Source organism: Bidens hawaiensis, unplaced genomic scaffold, assembly GCF_021521415.1.
Source record: "Bidens hawaiensis isolate Kalapana, Puna unplaced genomic scaffold, B.hawaiensis_p1.1 tig00013123_1, whole genome shotgun sequence".
Lineage (NCBI taxonomy): Eukaryota > Viridiplantae > Streptophyta > Magnoliopsida > Asterales > Asteraceae > Bidens > Bidens hawaiensis.
The window spans coordinates 2,605-29,155 of record NW_027492110.1 but is presented as its reverse complement, the minus strand read 5'-3'; the positions used below and the strand labels follow the sequence as shown (position 1 = coordinate 29,155).

General features: G+C 38.1%; 1 protein-coding gene and 1 pseudogene across 1 annotated transcript; one reads left to right on the top strand and one right to left on the bottom strand.

Annotated features, from left to right (window-relative positions):
- Positions 1–1,004: 1,004 nt before the first annotated feature.
- Positions 1,005–8,177, bottom strand: LOC143543463 (7-acetyl-epi-neemfruitin B aldo-keto reductase-like; annotated as a pseudogene).
- A 1,381-nt stretch (positions 8,178–9,558) lies between these two features.
- LOC143543495 (transmembrane 9 superfamily member 4-like) lies at positions 9,559–10,556 on the top strand. Its single transcript, XM_077035806.1, has 4 exons — positions 9,559–9,793; positions 9,901–10,013; positions 10,113–10,170; positions 10,237–10,556. The coding sequence occupies exons 1-4, from the start codon at positions 9,559–9,561 to the stop codon at positions 10,554–10,556; spliced, it is 726 nt and encodes a 241-aa protein (XP_076891921.1).
- The last annotated feature ends 15,995 nt before the right edge of the window (positions 10,557–26,551 follow it).

Sequence of the window (26,551 nt, the reverse complement as noted above, 5' to 3'; positions counted from 1 at the left end):
GAGTAATTCATAAGTTCTTTAGACGTGACGAGTAGATTGTAAGGTTAAACTAGTCGCGACGAGTTAACTACTAATAAGCTACTCATGTAGGGAATGCAAACCAACTAACTAGTCACCGCGACTAAATGACTTATGAATTACTCGTGGTCGTTGATTACGAGGCATAGAACTTATTTAATTGTGACGAGTAAATGATTAGTGAATCTGCTCATTATGGTTAATTTAAGAGCACGTGGCAAGTTTTAACTGGTTCTACAAACTACTCGTGTGTAATCATAAACTACTTGTCACGACTAGTTTATAATACCTATTTTGTGAGTTTCTTGCAAATGACACCTAAAACATGAAAAACGTTTTCATAAACGCTTATTTTGAGAATTTTTCTCATTTTCTGTCTTTTTGTCCGTAACAGTTAAAACTTTACAAAAAGTCATTAAAATATGAAAGTTAGCAAAAAAAGAAAATAGGGAAAAAAGTCTAGTTAAAAAATAGCTAAATGGACAATTTTATATTTTTAATAAAATATGAGTTAAATTACCCATTTTATAAGTTATTATTAATAAAATATATTGAAATGGTTAAATACGTAATATTTATCTTATAAAAAAAGTTTGTGTATTAAAGTTGCGTAAGTGATCAAATTTTAGGGAACAAAATGACATTTATTTATTTACTTTAAAACATTTTTATAAGTAACCTCCAAACCACATATTCTACCCCAACGACACTAACTAATATTAACTATAGTCTATACTTTGACAAGAGCTAGATTAAACCAACACTTTACTCCTAATTGGTTAATAATTATACCTTGTTAACTAAACTAATTTATATATAGGATAGTCATAAACTACATCAGTAAATAAATTCCAACAAATGTAGCATGCATAAAACTTATAGACTTGTTTAGTAGTTATTGCTGTGATATGCAATAGCTATATGTAAATAAGCATACAATAACAAACGGGTGATATACTGAAAAATATGCATAACATATTGTTTCTTCAATCAAGCTCTGCGTCGATCTCAGCCAATACATCGTTATGCTCAATCACAATTCTTTTATTCATATAAACAGCTCTGTGCTGAGGAACTTGGTCAATTTTGTTTAACTCCTCTTCGGTCAAAGACCAACCAAAGATGTCAAGGTTTTGCTTCATCCGCTCTGTGTTGAAGCTCTTAACAGTAATAAATGCACCTTACTCATATAACCACCATCTTAAAGAAATATGCATGTCAATACTTAAGCATCAGCACATGGGCTACCGCTGTTATATATAAGACATTTAAATTAATTGTTTTTAACTTCATAATAAATGTATTGTTATTAAATAAGGAAAGTTTGACTAACAGAAAGTGAAGCTAAGCTACTGTCTTCCCTTTGGACTTAGCAATATCTTGAAGAACATCACATTTCATGACACGGTTGTGTCCCCATGTAAACGGGGAACAAGCAGCTATGACAATGTCATTCTCTTTGCAAAATCTATTGAGGTTTTCTGATGCTAAATTGGGTTCATCTCAACCTTTAACAAAGTAAATGAAGTTAATTAGTACCAGTTGGGAATTTCGGTTAAAGGCCGTTACTTAGCGTGCAAGGTTAAGTAACGAGATTTAAGGAGTGGATAACTATAAACAATTAAATGTGTTTAGATTTAATTGTTAGTATAATTATCATGTCCTATTATTTAGCAATCCTGGTTGTAGTCTAAACGTGATATGTTAGATTATAAATACCCGTGCTTTGGGGTTAGAGATTGTAATCGTATAATCAGATAATTGAGTTTTGTGAAGTTTCTCAATAATAATATTCGTGTTTGGGTGTTAGCCAAATTAACGAGTGCGTGTTTCTGATTATAACCTGGTACCAATTCCATTAATTGGTATCAGAGCGTTGTTAATCGACATACCTCTGGGAACCAGCGTGAAGGTCGGACCTGTGCAATTGAAGGCGGAGTAACCTGTGACGTGAAGGATCTCCGGCCGACAATTGTAATTGTTGTTCAATCCCTGTGACGTAAAGAGGAACAGCAGCAAGCAACAATCGATTATCGGATTGAGGGACCGAGCCTAGGGTTTCTTCAATCATCAATCGAAGTTTGTGTTGAAGTTGGTAACCTGCAACTCCGTTCACCTGCGACGTGAGGGTTTCGGGCAGCAGCTTACCTACGACGTGATTGAAGTTGGTAACCTGACTGAAAAATTATTATTATTATTGTTTGCTTGTTGAAGCAGCTAGCAAGTGGTTGTGAAGAAAAACAAAAAGGAAGCCAAAAATTATTATTACTGTTTGTTCGGTGGTGTGTGTGAAATACAAATAGAACCCTTTAAAAGTCAAAGGGGTTTTCATCTTTGTGTGGACAGAAGGCACGAAAGCAAACAAAAAGATAATTTGAAGGTTATTAAATATATATTTTGTTTCTTTATAGCAAGCATACAAACTTTATTTGACCATTGAATCAACATCACGGGATTTTTCGGTAACCTACAGCCGTAAAATCAAGATGGGTGACGCGAACCAAGCGAAAAAGGAGACGATCTCTGGGTCGTTTCAGTGTCCGCATTTGACGAAAACAAACTACACGATTTGGAGTATGCATATGGAGGTTATTTTTGGGATTCATGGAGTTTGGGATGTGATTGACCCGGACTCTAATGACGCGAAGCAAAATAACATCGCGAAGGCGCTTCTGTTTCAGTCGATTCCCGAGGAACAGATACTTCAAATCGGTAATTTTAATTTGGCAAAAGAGATGTGGGATGCCATAAAGTCAAGAAATATGGGCGCGGAACGTGTGAAGGATGCTAGACTTCATACGTTAATACGTGAATTTGACGGTATGATGATGAAAGAAACTGAAACCATTGACGAGTACGCCTCGAGAATAACCGCGATCTCTTCTAAAGCAGCCACACTTGGACAACCGTATGAAGAAAGGAAGCTAGTCCAGAAATTCTTCACAAGCCTGCCGAGCCGGTTTAGCCAAGTTGTAGCATCCCTTGAGCAAGTGTTAGACCTTAAAACAGTCGGTTTTGAGGATGTTGTTGGGAGGTTAAAGACTTATGAGGAGCGTATAAAAGGACACGTATTGCGTTCTGAAGAAGGTAAACTTTTGTTTAATAATTCTGAATCCTCTTCGAGTTCGAATCGGTTTTCACGCGAATCAAGTGGGGGGCGCGGGAAAGGTTCGAATCGAGGACGTGGTAGTGGATGTGGTGGTGGACGTGGGAGTCAGAACCGTGGTTCATAAGGTAGGTCCAACGAAGGGTATAAACAAAAGGGTAAAAAGGATTACTCGGAAGTTCAATGCTTTCGTTGTGATGAATTTGGTCACTTCGTTTCGAGGTGTCCGTTACGAAGGAAAGAAAGACAGGCACATTTTGCCGAAGCAAAATAAAAAGACTTGTCCCTCTATATGGTACAGTGCGTTCAAGAAAAAGTGTACTTGAATGAACAGAAGGTTATACCAAAAGATTACGAGGGTGGTTCGAACGAACAAGACTTGTGGTATTTGGATAACGGTGCGAACAACCATATGACGGGTAATTTATCCTTTTTCTCTGAGTTAAATAAGCGTATTGGTGGCAAAGTTAAATTTGGAGATGGGTCTTATGTTGATATTTGCGGGAAAGGGTCGATATTGCTAGTCGGTAAAACGGGGGAGCAACAATTATTGACCGATATTTATTAAATTCCTAGTTTACAAAGTAATATTATTAGTTTTGGGCAAGCGACAGAAAGTGGTTGTGATATTCGTATGAAAGATTATTACTTGTTAATGTATGATGATCAAGGAAAATTGTTGATGCGGGTTACTCGATCCAAGAATCGTCTTTATACGATTAAATTAAAGACGGGGAAACCCGTGTGTTTACAAGCCCGGATTGATAATGAGAATTGGCTTTGGCACGCGAGATTAGGACACCTAAATTTCGAGTCCATGAAACAAATGGTGAAAAATAATATGGTCATTGGAATGCCAAAAGTTGATCAAGAAAATCAAATTTGTGACACGTGCTTAGTTGGGAAGCAAACGAGGAAACCGTTTCCGAAGTCGGCGACTTTTAGAGCAACCCGAGCGTTGGAACTAATCCATGGAGATTTATGCGGGCCCATTACTCCTAGTACCATAGCCGGAAATAGGTACGTGTTCGTCTTGATAGATGATTTTTCTTGTTTCATGTGGACTTTTCTGTTGAAGGAAAAAAGTGAAGCTTTCGACACCTTCAAGCGATTTAAAGTCATGGTGGAAGCGGAAAATAGTGAGAAAATCAAGACGTTTCGAACCGATCGAGGGGGAGAATTTACTTCTCGTGAATTCAATCGGTTCTCTGAAAACGAGGGTTTTATTCGGCATTTAACCGCTCCATATACACTTCAACAAAACGGTGTTGTCGAGAGGCGGAACCGCACAATATTGGATATGACTCGGAGCATATTAAAAGCGAGACAAGATCCGAATTATATGTGGGGTGAAGCGGTGAGGCATTCAACCGACGTGATTAATAAAATTCCAACTCGAGCGTTGAAAGACAAAACACCGTATGATATGTTAAAGCGAAAGAAACCGGATCTTAAATTTCTTAAAGTTTTTGGATGTGTTGCGTATTCAAAAATAGTTGCGGGAAATATTAAGAAGTTAGACGATCGTTCGAATTGTTTAGTTTATCTCGGGAGTGAGAAAGGTTCGGCGGCGTATCGTTTATACAATCCATCGACTAGAAAAATTGTTGTGAGTCGAGCGGGTGACACGGTGTTTGATGAAAAGCAAAGTTGGAATTGGGGTAAAAGTACCGAAACAATCGATGAGGACGATCGAGCACCTGGCATGTTTTGGGTTAACTTTGGTGATGAAATTGACACCAGAGAAGGAACCGTTAATGCCGAAAACATCGGGTCGAACCTTGAGTCAAACTCTACGAGTTCAAGTGGTGACGGGGGTGAAGAAGACGATGAAGAACTGATAGTCAAAAATGCTCCAACAAGCCCGGCTAGTACAAGCAACACGGCTACACCTGAGCCGGCTGTTCGGAGATCATCTCGAGCCACGGTTACCCCGGTACATTTTAATGATTATGTCTTGAATTCGAGTATAATTGATGACGATTTTTAATTGCTTGCTGATGATGAACCGGTTTGTTTTGATGATGCAAAATCGAAACCGGAGTGGGTGAAAGCAATGCGTATCGAGATTGACTCGATAAATAAAAATAATACGTGGACGTTGACTGAGTTACCACGTGGTGCAAAGGCGATTGGTTTAAAGTGGGTTTTCAAGGTTAAAAGAAACGCGGATGGCTCGCTTAATAAACACAAGGCGAGACTCGTGGCAAAGGGTTATGTTCAGCAACCCGGAGTCGATTTTGACGAGGTTTTCGCACCAGTGGCTAGACTCAAAACGGTTCGTTTATTGTTATCTCTCGCAGCGAATCTGGGAATTGCATCACCTTGATGTCAAATCCGCGTTCCTACATGGCGAGCTAAAAGAACAAGTTTTTGTTTCTCAACCGCTTGGTTTTGTTAAAAAGGGTGAAGAGCACAAAGTATACAAATTATCCAAAGCGTTGTACGGCTTAAGGCAAGCTCCGAGGGCGTGGAATACAAAGTTGAACGGTATTTTGTTAAATTTGAAGTTTCACCGGTGCATAGAAGAACAAGCGGTATACCGAAAGAAAATTGGAGCCGATCTCTTAATAGTCGGTGTGTACGTTGACGACTTAATCGTGACGGGTTCCAATTTAAACTTAATAATGGAGTTTAAGCGCGAGATGGCTTTAAACTTTGAGATGTCGGATTTGGGAAAACTAACTTATTATCTCGGAATTGAAGTTTCACAAAGTAAGGATGGGATAAAAATTAAGCAAGAAGCGTATGCGAAGAAAATTTTAGCAGAAGCGGGAATGGAGATTTGCAATCCTGCTCAAATTCCATTTGATCCGAGTATAAAAGTTTCTAAATTTGAAGACGAAGAAGATTTTGATGCTACGAGATATCGAAAGATTGTCGGGTGTCTCCGGTACCATTTACAAACTCATCCCGACTTGGCGTATTCAGTCGGAGTCGTAAGCCGGTACATGCAAAGCCCGAAGCAATCTCATGCAACTCTTATAAAGCAAATTCTTTGTTATATTCAAGGTACTCTCAGTTTTGGTATTTAAAACGTGTTACTTTGTTATAGTGATAGTAGCCATAACATTGACCAAGACGATGGCAGAAGCACTACGGGGCACGTGTTTTATCTTGGGTCTTCACCAATTACTTGGTGTTCTCAGAAACAGTGTACGGTTGCACTCTTATCGTGTGAAGCAGAGTACATGGCGGCAAGCGCAGCCGCGTGTCAGGCAGTTTGGCTAAGAGACTTGATAAGTGAGTTATTCGACAAGGAAATTCAAGCAGTGGTGTTACGTATCGATAATACATCAGCGATAGCACTTGTGAAGAATCCGGTTTTCATGGAAGGACCAAACACATTAAATCTCGGTTTCACTACATTCGAGAATGTGTTGATCGTGAAGAAGTAAGTGTCGAGCATGTTAGTGGTTTTAAGCAATGTGCCGATATCTTGACGAAGGCTCTTGGGAGAATCACATTCAAGCAGATGCGAGAATTACTTGGAGTTGAAGACTTGTCGGTTTCGAGTTCGAAATTCCGGGGGTGATTGTTGGGAATTTCGGTTAAAGGCCATTACTTGGCGTGCAAGGTTAAGTAACGGGATTTAAGGAGTGGATAACTATAAACAATTAAATGTGCTTAGATTTAATTGTTAGTATAATTATCATGTCCTATTATTTAGCAATCCTAGTTGTAGTCTAAACGTGATAGGTTAGATTATAAATACCCGTGCTTTGGGGTTAGAGATTGTAATCGTATAATCAGGTAATTGAGTTTTGTGAAGTTTCTCAATAATAATATTCGTGTTTGGGTGTTAGCCAAATTAACAAGTGCGTGTTTCTGATTATAACCTGGTACCAATTCTATTAGTACCACCATTTTGAATATTTTTTTTACCTAAATTAGAGAAACAAAGGATACTCTAATCTTATTATTGTTCATTGTTTAGATAAATTGAAATAACTATGAAAACTTGAAACGTGATGTTTTGTTGACTCATGGTCAACCAAAGCTCTGCATTTATCTCAGCCAGTATGTCGCAATGCTTGGTCACGATAACACGTTTTAGATAATTATGCTTGCATTGAGGAATTTGGTTGATTTTATTCAACTCCTCATTATTTAACGACCAGTCGAAGATGTCAAGGTTCTCTTTCATCCTTTTGAGTGTTGAAGCTCTTCACCACCATACTTGCATCTTGCTCGTATAACCATCTTAGCGAAATCTGCATGTTAATATGAATTATAATTATTGTCGTCTTTAGATAAGCTAGACTAGAAATCTTCACTAATAACTACAATCAACATTATTGGTTTATTGAGAATTAAACGAGTAAAGATTGTTCTGTATGTTGATTCTCTTTGAGTAGATCAAAGTGGAAAGATTAACTAGACCTTAGCTACTGTCTTCCCCTTTGACCGCGCAATATCTTGGAGAATGTCACATTCCAGGACACGATTGTTGCCCCAACTGGTACCGATCGCGCCTAAAGGTGAGTAAGCAGTAACAAGGATGTCATTCTCTTTGCAAAATTCATTGAGCTTTTTCTGCTGCCAAATTGGATTAATCTCAACCTTCAAACCAATTCCAATATGAGTAATGCATGTGCTAAAAGTTTGGACATTTTGAACACCACAACATATACCTCAATTCTATATAGTATTTTTTTAGCATATCCCCATACCAAAGTGTGTATATTATAATTAAGCCTACATTATAAATGTGTCTCGTCTCTTGTATATAAAAAGACGAACTATCAAATGGATTATCATTCGACAATCACCTGGTTGACGACAGGAAGGATTTTGGCAAATGAAAAAATTTGTTGGATCTTTTGAATAGAGAAAATTGCTGACGCCAATAGATTTCGTTAAGTCCAAGATTTTAACACTCCTCTGTTGCTTCCCACACTCCCTTGATATCAGTTTCGGCCACATGCTCCTTTGGAATCGGGGAGTTGAGATCACCTTGTTTGATCTTGATTGGCAAGTGAATAAGATACACATCTACGTACTCTAGTCCAAGATTTCTATATATAGGAATGATCAATCTAACTAAGTACATGAATATTGCAACTTTAAAGAATCAATATACGTCGTCTAATGTTACATATTACTAAAAGGCTTCGTGACTCTACCAAGTGGGCTAGCCTCACATTGACATCCTACTACCTGAATTTTATAATTTAAATAAACATGGAAAAGTTTTGGGTTTGTAGGTCGTCTTTTGTTTAGGGTCGGTTCATTGTTTAATAAGTTACAAACTCTAGCTTTGTCTCTCACGTCATGTACTTATAATCATTGTCACTCAATAATGAATACCTATTATAAAGTATTTTATCTTAAAAGTATGAAGAAACTAAATAACATTCTTAATGAAGACAATATAAAATATATGTTAATAAAAATATTAAAATCATCCCGCCAAAATCATTGTCTGCACTCTACAAAACATAATTTAACAAAGGCACATGTATTACTCCTTTATAACAATTAATTTAATATGAACAAGTAACATAGAGTCAGTCAACTGTGTTACTATTAAGTATTAACTATATAAATGATGCAGCAACATTAATGACGGAGATGAATCATCAACGTGCTCCCAGTTGCATGCCCAAGATTCATTCTCATTTCCAAACTGCAGAAACCCTTCTTCATCTCAGTCGTTTGCTCGTTCGCAACCAAGGTTCTCTCATTATTAATCGCTATAGTCGGTACCCCACTGCCCGACTAGCGCCTAGCGAATTCAACAACACTGAGTAACAAGGATGATAGCATTATCAGTAATCTCTTTCATCACTCTTTTGGTAATCTATCTTGGAAGCCAAGTAATGTCAAACGCCTTCGGTCATCACTACGGCAGTGGAGACACAGTTCCCATTTATGCCAACAAACTTCACCCCTACAATAATCCCGGGTTAGTCACATTCTCTCGAAACATTTACGTTTGATAATCCTTTCATGTTTTATGGCATTTCCTCTTATTATTCTGGATATTGTTTACACAAAAATATATAATTATTATGATTTTCCCTTTTGTTCACAAGGTACTTCTTTTCTAAATTTGTTTGTCATTCTTGTATGGACCCGTTGTGAGTTTTCGGTGCTAACTTATGTGATGTATCTGATAACAGATGCTAATGTAGACAAAATGTTGAATGGAAACCATCTTGTTGAATTCCTAGTGAACAATTTGAGTTATTATGCAAGAAGACACTGAGCAAGACAGATGTTTCTGAGTTTAGAACAGTGATTAAAACGATTACAGAATGCAAATGTATCATGAAGACATGCCAATTTCGGCTTTTGTGGGAAGAGTTGAAATGGATCATAGAGAGAAAATAATAAAGTCCGAATACTTCCTTTACAATCATTACTAGTTTAATTTTTTTCATCGCAATGGAACTGTTATTGAAGTCCTTCTTCACGTAGACTCGCTTTACATGGTAAACGTAACAGACGACATTGAAGCTGATGTGGAATTCACCTATTCTGTTAAATGGTTTGTCACACAGCAAACATATGATAAGAAAATGGACATGTTCACCGATTATTCAAGTGTGCCACTAGACGATGATGTGCTTGGTTACTCGATTGCAAATACACGTTTAACACTTTTCATTCTGATCATTTGCATACTAGTGTTTACATACGAGTTCTTCGCAAAGATATTTCTAGGTATGTGATTTATTTCTACTAACTGTTAACAACTATGCATGTCCAGTCTTCTACTGATAATAATTTCATTAATTTGTATAATAAAAGATGTGCATATGATGTTGAAGAGGCTGACAATCAAGAAGAGATGGGATGGAAGAACATACATGGTGACGTGTTTAGATTTCCAAAACACAAGTCTCTATTTGCAGCAACTCTTGGTTCCGGCACACTGCTACTTGTACTGTTCGTATTTCAAAAATCATCTTTATGCTATCTTTTAGTAACACACATTAAAAAATATAGTTTCTTAGTGTTCATGATTTCGTGTCGTCTACAGCATGGTAGCGATTCTTGTATCGGGCGGCGTAGATGTTTATCAGCAATATCTTCCAGGAGTATTCATTAAATGATCAAGTTCACTCTTTTAAGGTTATTTTTGGCACTCCCGCTGCTTATTTTAGGTGCGGTAATTGGGAAGAACCGTTTATCTGATTTCCAAGCTCCATGCAGAACTACTATTTGTCCCAAAAAGATTCCTAAGTTGCGTTGGTGCAGGCGTGTTATTCCTCAAATGGCTTTGGCTGGACTTTTGTCATTCAATGTGATTATTATTCAGATGCATGGCATACTTGATGCTGTTTGGGGCTACAAGATATACACATCATATGTTTCAATGTTGATAATATTGTTTCTTCTATTGATCATGACCGCTTTAGTTTCTATGGTGACGACATACTTCCAGCTTGGGGCTACAAGATGTACACATCATATGTTTTCATGAATGGTGGTGGAGGTGTGTTAAAAGTTATAAAATATGTGCATTTTTGCTTATTATTATCTGGTCTTGAAGTGTATAGGTGATAAGATGTTGGTTTTTTATTACTCTTTGTCTCTTTATATCTAACAAAAATGAACGATTTTATTGAAATCGTGTACTTCTTTGGTTACATGGCTTGCTTCGGGTATGGAATCTTTCTTGCACTTGGAACCGTTGTTTCTATGCGTCGTTGCTATTTGTTCGTTACTTGTATTCATCTATAAAATGCGACTAGCGGGTATCCTTGTATATGAAACAGTTTTAGGATTGTAATAGTTAACACAAGCTGTAATCACTGGAAAAATTGATGCCTATATTCATTGTATTACATTAAATAACTGAGGCAGGTGTACAGACGGAACTGCTGGTGTGTTGTTGGTTCGAGAACTCCTTCTTTGAAACCGGTTAAACACCAGCTTTAAATCGAACCGTTCCATTTCTACTTGAAAACGGGTTTCAAAACCGAACCACTTTGGACAGAAATCGTTTTTGTCCTCTATGACCGAAATAAAAGGGTTTCAACCCGAATCGGTTTAGGCACGTAACCTTATTTATGCACCTCATATTGATGTATATGTGTGTGAACCATCGGGTGGGCAAAAGTGAAATTGCACTAATTTTGACGTTATTTACTAATCTTGTGAAAATAACGTTAAAAGTGGTGGAATGTTAATCAGGCATCATGTGGTGGCGTTGATAGCCGAAAGACAATGGTACATGCACCAATCGGCGGTGTCCCGATGGTTGAGTGTTATGTGTCTTATGTCCAAGGCTTGATGCAAAACTACTATCAAGTCAGGGGTCTCGCCGGAAGCAGCCTCTCTATTCCAAAATGGTAGAAATAAGACTGTCTACATCTTATCCTCCTTAGACCCTACCATAATTTTGCTATTTTTGGGATATATTAAGTACGACAATGATGATGATATTGTGTGAAATTGGGTCATACTTTATAAAGCCCAAAAACTTATATCATAATGGGCCATTTTTCTAAGCGCAAGAACTTATATATTGGGTCATTTATTATTTGTATGTGAATATCCAACATATACCAAAAGGAAGATTCCCTATAAAAGATGCTTGTATCAAAATAATGTTACAAGATCAATGTTCATTGTTCCTCCATAAATATCATAAACAACCTATAAAAGATGCTTGTATCAAAATAATGTTACAAGATCAATGTTCATTGTTCCTCCATAAATATCATAAACAAAAGGCAAGGGATTCTTCCACACTACTCATGATCCTTTTACACTATTTTTTTTATACGGCACGTATAGGGTTATACGGTCGTATAGCACATAAATGTGTCAGTTTGTGTCTGATGTTGTCGGCCATCGTATAGCCCAATACGGGTCGTATAGGCCTGTACGGTCGTATAGGCACTTTTTTAAAAAAATGATGACCATATATCTAAAATATGTGATTTATACGGGTCGTATCTGGCTCGTTTATCTTAACGGGCTTAAATGTTGAGCTCAAGCTTAGCTCGTCAAAAGCTCAAGACTGTTTATGACTGGTTGACCCAGCTTATTTATTATTAAATTTTCTAAAAATTTTTTGAGATTTTTAATAAGCTAGGCATATTTGTAGCTTACATATAATAAAAAAAATTTAAGATTTTTTTAACATCTGGTCCACATACATTAAGCTTAGATAACTGAAAATATGTCTATACGGGTCATATAGCACTATACGGCTCGTATAGTCGTTTTCCGGCAGCGATTAAGGCAGTCTGAATGCTTCTGCAAATGTTTTCTATACGGTCGTATAGCCCTATACAACCGTATAGGTTTTATGGCTTGTCAGAGAGCAATACAAGACATTTAATGCCTATACGGCTCATATAGGCCTATACGATCGTATAAGCTGCAAAAAGCTGTTTTTTTTCTCCTTGTCAGTCATCCGTACCCTATACGGCCATATTAGCCTATACGAGCCGTATAGAAATGTGGGGGTGGTGTATGAGAATCACATCCCTAAACAAAAACGTACATGAATAGCATATTGTATAATATCACACATTTATATGTATTTGTTATAAATAGATCATGTCACATATTATAAATGTTCGATAAGATTGTCAAAATCAAGTCAACCAAAATATCGAAGAATTACAAGTCATTCAGGTATTAATTTGTATTTTCGAATGTTTGTCATGATTTTTGTTTAGAATTATACCAACAAAACCGAGTTCATACTTAGGTTATCGGAAATACGATTTTGAGCTTTAGAAACCATTAAGGCTTATGCAAATGCTATCCCCCCCCAAAAAAACTAATTAATGTGAAAGCTCAAAGCAATATCAATATGTTTGATTGTGTAAACTTTTTGCTATATTTTTTTTCTAAAGAGGACAGTTTTCTTTTAATGAACCTATCTAAATTCTCTCAAAATTGGTTCAAATCATAAAGTCATGTTTATATTAAAGTCAAGCGAATGTTAGGCAAATGGTCCAAACCGGCAAATAGCACATGGGATTAAATGCATTATACTAGCAACTACAAGTACTTGTTACATTCTTTTCGAAAAGGTATCATTTGATTTTAAGCATTTTGTTTGATTAATCAATTTGGAAGTATTTCAAATCAACATACGTGTAAACACGACCAACCTATAAAGTTTTAGGTGTGGTCTTGATGGTTATATAATATTGCTAGTTCTTCAAGGTGAACAGTCATCTTTCTTTTCTTAATTTCATACCGACCAAAATGATAAAAACGTTTCTAAGAAACCATGTCAATAAGGGGCGGTGATTACCATTTGGGTTACATGAATAATCCATTCGGTTGGGCTGTAAGCAAACAAAACGTTCAACGAACTGTTTGACGGAAAGTTTGTTTATATTCGCCCGTTTAATAAGTGAACGAACAGGGTCGTCTCCAAGGATTTATATACCTCGGCCGAGCCGAAATAAAAAGGCCCAAACCTTAACAACGAACTATATAAGCTAATTTTTTTAAATGACGCTTAATGTTATAACAATAAACATAGAATAATATATTATTAAAACCAAATAACGTAATAACTAATGATTTGTGAAACTCTATTAATATTGGATAAAAAATAGATTTGTCCTAGGTGGCTCACAGTGGCGTAGTTTAGTTGGAGCCAGGGGTGGCCCTGGCCCCCTCTGTTTTTTCGCTCGGTGGTGTAAATCTATCATTTTTCGGAAGAAAATCTTTATACATAGTGTAAATTTACTTGTTTTTTACCGAAATTTTGAGCCTGACCCCCTCCGTTTTTTGCTCGGTAGTGTAAATTTATCCCTTTTCGACCTAAACTTTTTATACATAGTGTAAATTTACCCATTTTCGGGCGACAATGAACCAACCTATAAAGTTTTAGGTGTGGTCTTGATGGTTATATAATATTGCTAGTTCTTCAAGGTGAACAGTCATCTTTCTTTTCTTAATTTCATACCGACCAAAATGATAAAAACGTTTCTAAGAAACCATGTCAATAAGGGGCGGTGATTACCATTTGGGTTACATGAATAATCCATTAGGTTGGGCTGTAAGCAAACAAAACGTTCAACGAACTGTTTGACGTAAAGTTTGTTTATATTCGCCCGTTTAATAAGTGAACGAACAGGGTCGTCTCCAAGGATTTATATACCTCGGCCGAGCCGAAATAAAAAGGCCCAAACCTTAACAACGAACTATATAAGCTAATTTTTTTAAATGACGCTTAATGTTATAACAATAAACATAGAATAATATATTATTAAAACCAAATAACGTAATAACTAATGATTTGTGAAACTCTATTAATATTGGATAAAAAATAGATTTGTCCTAGGTGGCTCACAGTGGCGTAGTTTAGTTGGAGCCAGGGGTGGCCCTGGCCCCCTCTGTTTTTTCGCTCGGTGGTGTAAATCTATCATTTTTCGGAAGAAAATCTTTATACATAGTGTAAAAATACCTGTTTTTTACCGAAATTTTGAGCCTGACCCCCTCCGTTTTTTGCTCGGTAGTGTAAATTTATCCCTTTTCGGCCTAAACTTTTTATACATAGTGTAAATTTACCCATTTTCGGGCGACAATGAACCAATAGTGGTGGTCGGTTGGTTTAATCATTGTTCATGTTTTGTTCAACATTCGCAAAGAATGAAGGAAGCAAAACAGGAATTTCAATCAACAGCTATTTCTTTTATTTTGCATTGAGAGTTTATTTATTTTTTTTTAGTTTTTAGTTTTAGTTTGGGCCCAATAATTTAAACTTGATTAAATGGATTATGAATAAAAAAGAATTTTGGGCCCAATAATTATAAGATGGTAAAGATCAAATTATATTTTATAAGTTGTATATTTTTAAATGTATATATAAAAAATATAGATAAAAAAATTTTGGCCCCCAAAAATTAGGTGCCCCGGCCGACGGTCTGACCGGCACTACCCTTCAGCCGGCCATGTGAAGGAACATGAACAAAGAATTCCCTTCGGTTAGCTAAATGAACGAATACAAACAAATAACATTGTTGTTCAATTGTGTTTGTGGACGTTTGATAAGGTGTTCGTTAACATTCATTTGTCTCTGCTAATGTGTGTTTGTTTATGTTGATTCATTAAATCTTTTTCTAATGGTCTTTTCTGATCTTATCCTATAGATTTAAGTAAAACTATTAACTAAAAAACAATATATATATATATGAGTATTTTGTGTTTAATTTGTATGTATATTAACATATGAATTTGAATGTTAAAAAACACTAAAACAAACTTGGTAGCCGGAGCGAACCGTTGACACTAGTCATTATTGATATCATAATCAAATAAGACATTGTTTATGTTCATTTGTGTTAGTTCGTTTATGTTCGTGAACCGTTTGGGAACAAGTTCATATTTTTAATGAACGAACACGAACAAAAAATTTCATTCGATTAGGTGTTCGTGATCCGTTCGTTTGCCCGATTGATAAAAGCTTAACGGGCAAAGATGAACAAAGCTTCGTTTAGTTTGGCTCGGTTTGTTTACATCATATTGGGTATATTTGCTCTCTACTCATTAGTTTTGTCTTGTGTTATTTTATTGTACGTCTCAATTGTATTTCTATATTAATATTAATCATTTTATCAATACTATAACACAAGGTAACACAAGGTATGGCAAAGATGTTTAGGTTTTTCTTTAAATTTATTTATTTTAGTTATAAAGTGCAAAAAGTTGGACATGATGTTGAACAAACATTGAGACTTGGAAGCGTATCCATCACATTTATCATTTAAACACGTTCCAACTTGCATGTAATTCAATGGATGTAAAAGGTTCAAGAGTCAAAAGGATGGGACCTAATTGCATCAATCATTGGTATATTATTCGTTAATCCATAGAATTAGAATTAAAAAGAAAAAAAAGTACTTTACTAATCAATTTCAACACACACGCACACTTAATAAATAAATATTCACTATTACGTGTAACAATTCTATAAGCTCAGCTTATCATTTTCTTATGTTTTATCTTTAATACATTTCTAATATATAAATTACAACTTGAAAATGTCAAAAAATAGTGCCTTACTTAACATTTCATTTATTGAACAACAAAATATCAAATCAGGTCTGGTATGGGTGAATTACTACAACTTCCCAACTAACCGTCGATGATTCAAAGGTTCATCAAGAACTTGACCTTCACTAGATTTGAGTTGTAAATGCAATGACAGCGGGAAATTGACAAAAGTAATGCCCGTAGCATTAAGCTTAGTCTAAAGGTCTTAGGTAAACTTGTATCGAGTCATGATCATCCCATGTCAATTTTTAGAACTTCCATTCAAAGGGGTAGTTAAGAGAACAAGATCCTTAATCTGAAATGTGAAGTGTAAGAAAGCTTTTAAAGCAGACATATCCTTCAAATTGTTCTCGCTTAAAAGCGTATCATCCACATAGACTGTCATGTGAAGAACATAGCCATCCAGTGTCTTGGAAAACAAATAATAGTCATTGTCAAATTGAAGATAACATTTACTTTTAATAGTATTAGCTAGGAAAACTTCTCAAACCACCACAAAAGCTTGCTTTAAACTATAAAAAGATTTCTTAAGCTTCAAAACTTGATCATTGGATGATAAAGCTGCATACCCAAAGGAGCACCCATGTAAAGACATACAATATTTCCATCAACATTGTATTTGACTTTATACACGAATTTACACTTGATAGCTTTCTTACCCTTCGGTAAATACATAACCTCTCGGATTTGAATACTTTCAAAGACTGCAACTTTTTAGACATTGTTTCTTGTCAAGCTGAGTGTTTAGTAGCCTCGATAAGTAGTAATTAAGCTCTTTGATGTTATCAAGTTTAATAATGAGAGGTTGACACTCCTTAGACATATCCCAAAGATTGACAAAGACAATAGCATTACACACATTTTTGTTAATAAAAAATGTCGTATGAAAACATTATGAGCATTTTAAAAAAATAACGGTATTAATGTATGACTTGAGAGAAAGAAAATATGAAGTACTTCCTTTATGGTATTCCCCGTTTAATCTACATTTGACACATGTCAATCAATAATAACGTACGCTTTCCATTACAACTTGACCCTTCAAACCGCATTAACAAAAAAAAAACTTTGTTTATATAAATTTTAAACAAATTTCAACTAATAATTATGTATTAGTCAAAGTTGACAACCTAGTGATTGCCGTATAAGGAAACAAAATGCAAGTCAGCTATCAGGAAATATATTCGGTCAATATCATGTTACAATTATTTTTGTTCATTGGTCTTATTTTCTGATATGATATAATATTTTATTCATCCAATTTTTTCACGTAAAAGCATATTAATTAAAACAGATCAAAATTGTTTATCTATTTCTATACTTCTTGGTAATATATTAAAAAAACAAGTAAGATACTAAGATATATAATTTACATTATTACATTGCAGGGTTTATGTCCAAAGGTTATAAAATGTGGTGCAGCTTCATCTCTCTCTATGTTCATGTATTGCAAGAGGGGTTCACCTAGATTTAGGGTTTTTATTCTAGAAGACAATCCAAAATCTTTGAAAAAATAAAAATAACAAGTTGCCAGAAACAAGTCAACAACCTTAATAATGTGAACGAATTATTAGAAGCTAGTTGATATTAAACAACATTCGAATCCTATCTGAAAGGTATAGAATTTAAAGGGTAGTTAAGTTGATATGTCGATAAGAAATCAGATTTTGTTTTTAAGAACCGGAAAATATTTTCACACACCTTATCATGCAAAGACGGGAAGGATTTTAGGTTACGGTTTAATTGTTTACAAGGATTATTGTTTCTACCTAAAACTAGAATTTTACTTTAGTTTCAACTTTATTAATCTTATTGAAGAATATTATATTGCTCTTAATTATGTTATAGTTTTTGTAATAATATTTAAAAAATAACTGTTCATGTAATTAAAAATTCCAAACCCTTAAAACCTATACATTTTTCCAGTCCATTTTTTTAACTTTCACACGAAGTTCAACTCTTGACGTGATCAAGAAACGAACACTTCTGCGGTGTATACATTGCCACATAGAACTTGTCATCTTAATTTGACTTTAAAATCATTATCATAAATGTTTATTAATTACGTACACCCTTTTATATTATTTTATTTTATTCATACTTGAATGCATAAAACACATCTGATTTTAATAAAACAATTTCTTATACTCTTTGATTTTAATAAAACAATTTCATAAAACACATACGAAACTAATCTCAGTCACAAAAAAGAAAAAAAAAAGCAAAAAAGAAAAAAATGAAGAAAAACTAGAATGCTAATGAGCTTTGATATGTAACACTTCTGTAAAATTTGCCGTAACGCCACAAATATAAATTTGTCGTAACACAAATTGGGCATTAAAGTCTAGAAAAATGTTTATAATAATATAATTTGAAAAACGACACTGAATTTTATTTTGATTTATGTCTTTAAAAAGGTTGAACCGCTCATAGATATTACACGTTTAATTCCATGGCAAATTCTTCACGAAAAATATTAACGATAGCTTTCTACGACTAACTTTTTATGTTGCAAATCACATTTTGCGACCAAAACCGTCACGTATAGACGGTTTAGTCGTTCATGTAATATCGTGATCTATAGCACCCGTTATCTGTTATTTATAATAGAAGGCTTATAAAAATAGAATAATTCATTGGTAAACATTAAAATGACATTTAGGACATGGCATGTAAAAGGTGAATAAATTATGAACATATTTATAGCATAAAGAATTTTATACAAATGTCAATAATTTTTAAAAGTGTTTCTGAGTTGTGAAGATGTCGAGTCAAATTTCGATATCGCTTTTGTTATTTATTAGAGATGTATCTTCAAAAAGTTCTTCAAGGTGAACAGTCATCTTTCTTTTCTTAATTTCATACCGACCAAAATGATAAAAACGTTTCTAAGAAACCATGTCAATAAGGGGCGGTGATTACCATTTGGGTTACATGAATAATCCATTCGGTTGGGCTGGAAGCAAACAAAACGTTCAACGAACTGTTTGACGGAAAGTTTGTTTATATTCGCCCGTTTAATAAGTGAACGTACAGGGTCGTCTCCAAGGATTTATATACCTCGGCCGAGCCGAAATAAAAAGGCCCAAACCTTAACAACGAACTATATAAGCTAATTTTTTTAAATGACGCTTAATGTTATAACAATAAACATAGAATAATATATTATTAAAACCAAATAACGTAATAACTAATGATTTGTGAAACTCTATTAATATTGGATAAAAAATAGATTTGTCCTAGGTGGCTCACAGTGGCGTAGTTTAGTTGGAGCCAGGGGTGGCCCTGGCCCCCTCTGTTTTTCCGCTCGGTGGTGTAAATCTATCATTTTTCGGAAGAAAATCTTTATACATAGTGTAAATTTACCTGTTTTTTACCGAAATTTTGAGCCTGACTCCCTCCGTTTTTTGCTCAGTAGTGTAAATTTATCCCTTTTCGGCCTAAACTTTTTATACATAGTGTAAATTTACCCATTTTCGGGCGACAATGAACCAATAGTGGTGGTCGGTTGGTTTAATCATTGTTCATGTTTTGTTCAACATTCGCAAAGAATGAAGGAAGCAAAACAGGAATTTCAATCAACAGCTATTTCTTTTATTTTGCATTGAGAGTTTATTTATTTTTTTTTTAGTTTTTAGTTTTAGTTTGGGCCCAATAATTTAAACTTGATTAAATGGATTATGAATAAAAAAGAATTTTGGGCCCAATAATTATAAGATGGTAAAGATCAAATTATATTTTATAAGTTGTATATTTTTAAATGTATATATAAAAAATATAGATAAAAAAATTTTGGCCCCCAAAAATTAGGTGCCCCGGCCGACGGTCTGACCGGCACTACCCTTCAGCCGGCCATGTGAAGGAACATGAACAAAGAATTCCCTTCGGTTAGCTAAATGAACGAATACAAACAAATAACATTGTTGTTCAATTGTGTTTGTGGACGTTTGATAAGGTGTTCGTTAACATTCATTTGTCTCTGCTAATGTGTGTTTGTTTATGTTGATTCATTAAATCTTTTTCTAATGGTCTTTTCTGATCTTATCCTATAGATTTAAGTAAAACTATTAACTAAAAAACAATATATATATATATGAGTATTTTGTGTTTAATTTGTATGTATATTAACATATGAATTTGAATGTTAAAAAACACTAAAACAAACTTGGTAGCCGGAGCGAACCGTTGACACTAGTCATTATTGATATCATAATCAAATAAGACATTGTTTATGTTCATTTGTGTTAGTTCGTTTATGTTCGTGAACCGTTTGGGAACAAGTTCATATTTTTAATGAACGAACACGAACAAAAAATTTCATTCGATTAGGTGTTCGTGATCCGTTCGTTTGCCCGATTGATAAAAGCTTAACGGGCAAAGATGAACAAAGCTTCGTTTAGTTTGGCTCGGTTTGTTTACATCATATTGGGTATATTTGCTCTCTACTTGAAGAGGTATGTACCCGCCTCAACATGGAGCAAGGCGGGTCAACCCACAAGATAAAGACAAGAAGCTTGAAATCAAGACATTATGAAGGCACTAAGCCAAAACCTACGCGCATGGCGCATATCACATATGCTCAGGCAGCATATGCCGAGGCACCACACATGCTCAGGCATCATATGCCCAGGCACCACACATGCTCAGGCATCATATGCCCAGGCACACATATGCTCACGCATATCACATATGCGCGTGGCGCATCAGCGCGCGTCGCATATCACATCTGCGCATGAAACATCTGCGCGTGAGAATAAAGAGAAGACCTCGCGCATCCTCAGGATTGGCGCATATCACACATGCACATAATCAACCTCGTCCTTATCCAAATCAGGATTAGGGCAACCTTGATTGTGTACGTCAGATAACCTTCCAGAAGGTATCTTTTTAAGGAATAAGAATATGCTGATGTTGACAGCTGCCAAATGAAAGGTGGACAACTCAGCATGACACATGTGCTACCACGTGATTACAACCAATGAGAAAGCACCAGGTGTCCCAAAGGACACGTGGCGCCAAGCAATTGGAGGAGGCCAACAAAAACCTAATTGGGTCTGAGCCCAATCAGTGGAAACCCTAGCACTATAAATACAGCATCAACTCCACAAGGAAGGATCATCAAATATCACCTGATAACATACAATCACAGAGTATTCAGCTATTAAGCAATACACTCTAAATTTTTTACTCTCACATATTATTATCTTCTCCCACAAATACTTATTCTCACACCGGAGGGTTACCCCAAAGAGGACCCTCTGTCCCTTTCTGAGGGGTAAGTTGACGGTGTTGTTCGTTTTGTAGGTGGAAGAACCCAGATCCATCGGATCCAAGAGAAACCATCGGTGAAGTTGCATAATCACACCCGAGGAAAGTAGATCGTCTACCAGTGAGTCGATCCACGCTTCTTCAATGGCGCCATCCACTGTTACAACGGCAATCAGATCTCATCAGATCTATACATAAAAAAAATCACCATGGTTTATGGCGTTCATAACGTTGATCAAGCTCTGGAGGATATTGAACGTGAGGATGTTAATGAGGGACAACAGTTTCTGAGGGCGCCGCGTGATTCTACGCGCACCACCAGTAACCGTCCCTTCATCACAACTCCTCACGGCCAGACTGAAATTCCTCCAGACGATCTTACGTTACAAAATCTTGCCGGCGCGAAACAAAAAGGACCAATGGGTCCAGAAGATGAAACACATGATCCTAAAGAATGGCTCATAAACGAGCAGCGGCGTTTAATGGACAAGTACAATGAGATGGTCAAGCAGAAAAAGCTAGCCGACTTAACACAACGGCAAGCGCTTGATAAGCAAACTGTTCATGGAACAAAAAGGCCGCGCGCGCCGGAAGAAGGACATTCTGTTCACACTGCACACACTGAGTTCAGTGATGAAGAAGTGCATAGCATGAGGAAGACGCGAGACACTCATGCAGGAGGCTCACAGCTCCGCGCGCCTGTGATCATGGCGCCTGGAGCCAGAGCCGATCTGGATCTGCACATGCCGTACAGCCCACCAGTTAGAGGGCAAGTGGACGTGACCACACCGTATAGACCAGCCATCTTGGTGAAACATTCAAAGTTCACTGAGCGCATCGCGAAGGCTCCCATCCAGCACAAAACCAAGATGCCAAGCGGTCTGGGCAAATATGACGGCACAACAGATTCGGACGATTTCTTGCAAGGTTTTTACAACACGGGAAACCTAGAGAGCTGGACGATGCCAACATGGTGTCACATGTTTGCTCGCTGCCTCACGGGCGCGGCGCGTGTCTGGTTCGTGAGCTTGCCGACTGGGCAAATTGATGGGTTCGAGGAACTATTGGAAAAGTTCCAAGCCCACTTCGTACAGCAGCGCAGACACACGCGCGACCCTGATGACATCATGCACTGCGTGCGCAGGAATGATGAAACGATTGAAGACTACATCACTCGTTTCAATCAGGAGTCTCTGGCAATCGGAGGTATAACTGAGCAACTCCTGCGCGTGGCCTTTATACAAGGCGCGCGCAGTGATCAACTCCGCCGAGCTCTCGTAAGCAGAGATGGCATGCCCACCACGTGGGCCAAGTTAATGGAGGCATCGCGAGTTTTCGCGAGAAATGAGAAACAAATTGCCCAAGATAGGGCAAGAGAAAGAGCGCATCAAGCTGAGTCACCGCGCAGCAAAGAAAAGAGGGGCAAGCAGAACTCCGTATGGTCCAGGTTGCAACCAACCAGTTTTTCTTCCGCAGAAAAGCAGGCGCAACCAAGCTCACCCCAGCCCCAAAAAGATGTTCGTAATCGCGGGGAAGGTGACAAGAGGGGGGGCGGCAGAGATCCTAGCAGACCTCTGCCAAGAATATGGACTCCCCTCACTAAAACGCCTTCACAGGTGTTAAGCACTGAGAATGTCCAATTCAAGAGCCCCAAGCCGCTACACTACAAGGGACCATCAGACAGTGGCAAGTACTGTGAGTTTCACAAATCCACAGGACACAACACCGATGCATGCCACCACTTGAAGGATGCAATTGAAAAGGACGTGAAATCAGGCAAGCTGGCTCACCTGGTGAAAAACTCAAGACCAGACAATGAACAACCAGAAGGAGCCTCTGCCAGCAAAAAGTACAAGAGAATCTGTGTAGCTGAGGGAGGAAGGCAAGGGCAAACTTCAAGAAAAAGAAGCGCGCAAATCCAAGGAGATTGGCGCGAGCAACAAGTAATCTTCCCAAGAATCAGGGGAGGCCCTTCCATCAGCAGTCCTCTTGTTATCACTACACACATTGCACATTACGAGGTGTCAAAAGTCCTGGTGGACACTGGTAGTGAATCAGACATCATGTATGAGCAATGTTTCAGAAAACTTGACCCGGCAGACCAAGCAAGGCTTGAAATTGTGAATGCGCCGATCTCTGGTTTTTCCAATGAAATCATTCATCCCCTAGGTCAAATACAATTTGAGCTAACTATGGGGGATGAGAAACACAAGCGAGCCGAAGTTGTTAACTTCTTGGTCTTGCCCACCACTTCTTGCCACAATATGATCTTGGGTAGGGGAACGATTGCCCAATTCAACGCCATACCGTCGCCAGCGCACGGCGCGTTGGGGTTCCCAACACCAACAGGTGTAACTTTCGTATACCGAGATCATTTGTGCGCAGTCACAAGTACTCCGCGGGAGGGGAGAATGAAAACTCCAATGGCAGAAAACGCGCCAGAGGAATGGATTCTCAACCCAAAATTCCCGGAGCAGAAGATCACAATTGGCGCAACGATATCAGACGACACGAGGGTGAGAATGAAAAGATTGCTCACAACATATATGTCGGTCTTCGCGTGGCAACACTCTGATATGACTGGGGTTCCGCGAGACCTGGCACAACATTCTCTCAACACCTTCAAGTCTGTAGAGCCAATTGCTCAAAAGAAGAGAGTCATGGGGGATGAAAAGGCGAGGGCCATGAATGAGCAGGTTGAGGATCTACTGCGCGCAAACATCATCCGCCCGATACGATACCAGACGTGGGTAGCCAATCCTGTGATGGTAAAGAAAAGTAACGGGTCGTGGAGGATGTGCATCGACTTCAAGGACCTCAACAAAGCGTGCCCAAAGGATTGTTACCCCCTCCCAAACATCGACGCAAAGGTGGACTCCATGGCGCCATTCAAGCTAAAATGTTTCCTGGATGCCTACAAAGGCTATCACCAGATTCAAATGGCAACACAAGATGAGGACAAGACCGCCTTCAGAACCGACAAGGGTGTTTTTTGCTACACAAAAATGCCCTTTGGTTTGAAGAACGCGGGCGCCACCTACCAAAGACTTATGGATGCCGTTTTCAGCGAGCAAATCGGAAGAAACCTAGAAGTCTATGTGGATGATCTGGTGATCAAGAGCAGGGAGGAAAAGCAAATGCTCAAAGACATCGAAGAAACCCTTGGGCGCCTAAAGGAAGTTAACATGAAGCTCAATCCGAGCAAATGTACTTCCGGCGTACTAGAGGGAAAATTTCTAGGTGTAATGGTCACCAAGGATGGTTTCAAGGTGAACCCTGAGAAGGTGGAAGCCATCCTTGACATGCCTTCGCCATCCACCATGAAAGAAGTCCAGAAGCTGAATGGTAGATTGGTTTCAATCAACAGGTTCCTAGCGAACCATGCAAGCAAATCTACCCCATTTGTCAACACATTGAGGAATTGCTTAAAGAAAAGCCAATTCAAATGGACTCCTGAGGCCGAGCAAGCTTTCAGGGAGATAAAAGAATGTTTGATAAATCTGCCCGCGCTCACAGCTCCACTGCCTGGTGAAACTTTGACATTATACCTATCAGCAGGAGAGCGCGCCATCGGCGCAGTTTTATTGGTGGATCGCAAGGGAATCCAAACGCCAATATACTATGTGAGTCGGGTGCTGACAGATCCTGAGACGCGCTACTCCATCATGGAAAAGCTAGTTTTATCACTAACACACGCGTCGCGCAAGCTTCATAGATATTTCAATGGTCATCCCATTGAAGTTCTGACTGGTTACAACATCCAGCAAGTTTTACGGCGCCCCGCGCTCTCGGGAAGGCTGACAAAGTGGGCGCTGGAATTAGGCGAGCACACGATCGCCTATAAGCCCCGTCCAGCAATAAAGGGACAAATCTTGGCTGATTTCATTGCCGAGGTCCCCGAAGGAAAAATTGAAGAGGCTCAGCGCGAGGTAGACCCTCCGCGAGCCAGTGATGAAGAAAATGTTTGGAGATTGTTCACTGACGGAGCTTCAAACAACGAAGGGTCCGGCGCAGGCCTAAAACTGGTGGATCCAGAGAATCATGAATATACTTACGCCATCAGGTTGGACTTCAAAAGCACCAACAATGAGGCTGAGTATGAAGCCCTGCTGGCTGGCCTGCGCATCGCGCACAAATTCGGGGTTAAAAAGCTAGAGGCCCATGTTGATTCATACTTGGTAGCAGCACAGGTCAATGGCCTTTATGATGCCAAGGAGAGCACCATGCCTCTATATCTAGAGCAGGCGAAAAAGCTCATCGAGCAATTTGACTGCTTCAGAATCATTCATATTCCGCGCAGTGAAAACAAATCTGCAGACGCGCTGAGTAAGATGGCATCAACCAGTTTTGATCACTTTGGCAAAGATGTCAGGGTAGAAGTAATGAGCAACACCGTCGGTGGTAGCGAAGTCTGTCCTGGTAACTCATACAACCCCTTCATCATGGATAACTCCAATAATGGAATTCTTGAAGGAGGGAAAAGGTACCAGATGATCGCCGCGCAAGCGAGGAAGATAAGACATAAGGCGCAGAACTATGAACTGCTTGATGGTACATTATATCGACGCTCTTATCTTGGGCCGCTCATGAAGTGCCTAGATGCTGAGGAAGCAAGCTATGTGATCAGAGAGATACACGAAGGAATCTGTGGAATTCATGCTGGCCCGCGCATGGTGGTTGCCAAGGCAATGAGCGCAGGCTACTATTGGCCAGGCATGTACTTGGACGCTTTAAAAGAAATCCAAAAGTGCAAAGCATGTCAGAGCTATGCGCCAAACACCATGCGGCCAAAGAACAACTTGATTCCGGTGACCTCCGCATGGGCCTTTCCATAAATGGGCAATCGACATTGTGGGTCCCCTACCGCAAGCGCCTGGGCGAGTAAAATTTTTGGTAGTGGCAGTAGACTATTTCACAAAATGGGTGAAGCCAAGCCACTAGCAAAAATCACAGCTGAAGCGATGAAGCAGTTTATCTGGAGCCACATCATATGCCGTTTTGGCTTGCCCATGGAAATTGTGAGCGATAATGGCAAACAATTCACTGACAAGAAGATATCCAGCTGGCTCAAGGAATTGCGCATCAACCAAATTTTCACTTCAGTTTATCACCCTCAGGGGAATGGACAAGTGGAACGCGCGAACCAAAGTTTGTTAAATGGGCTGAAGAAAAGGT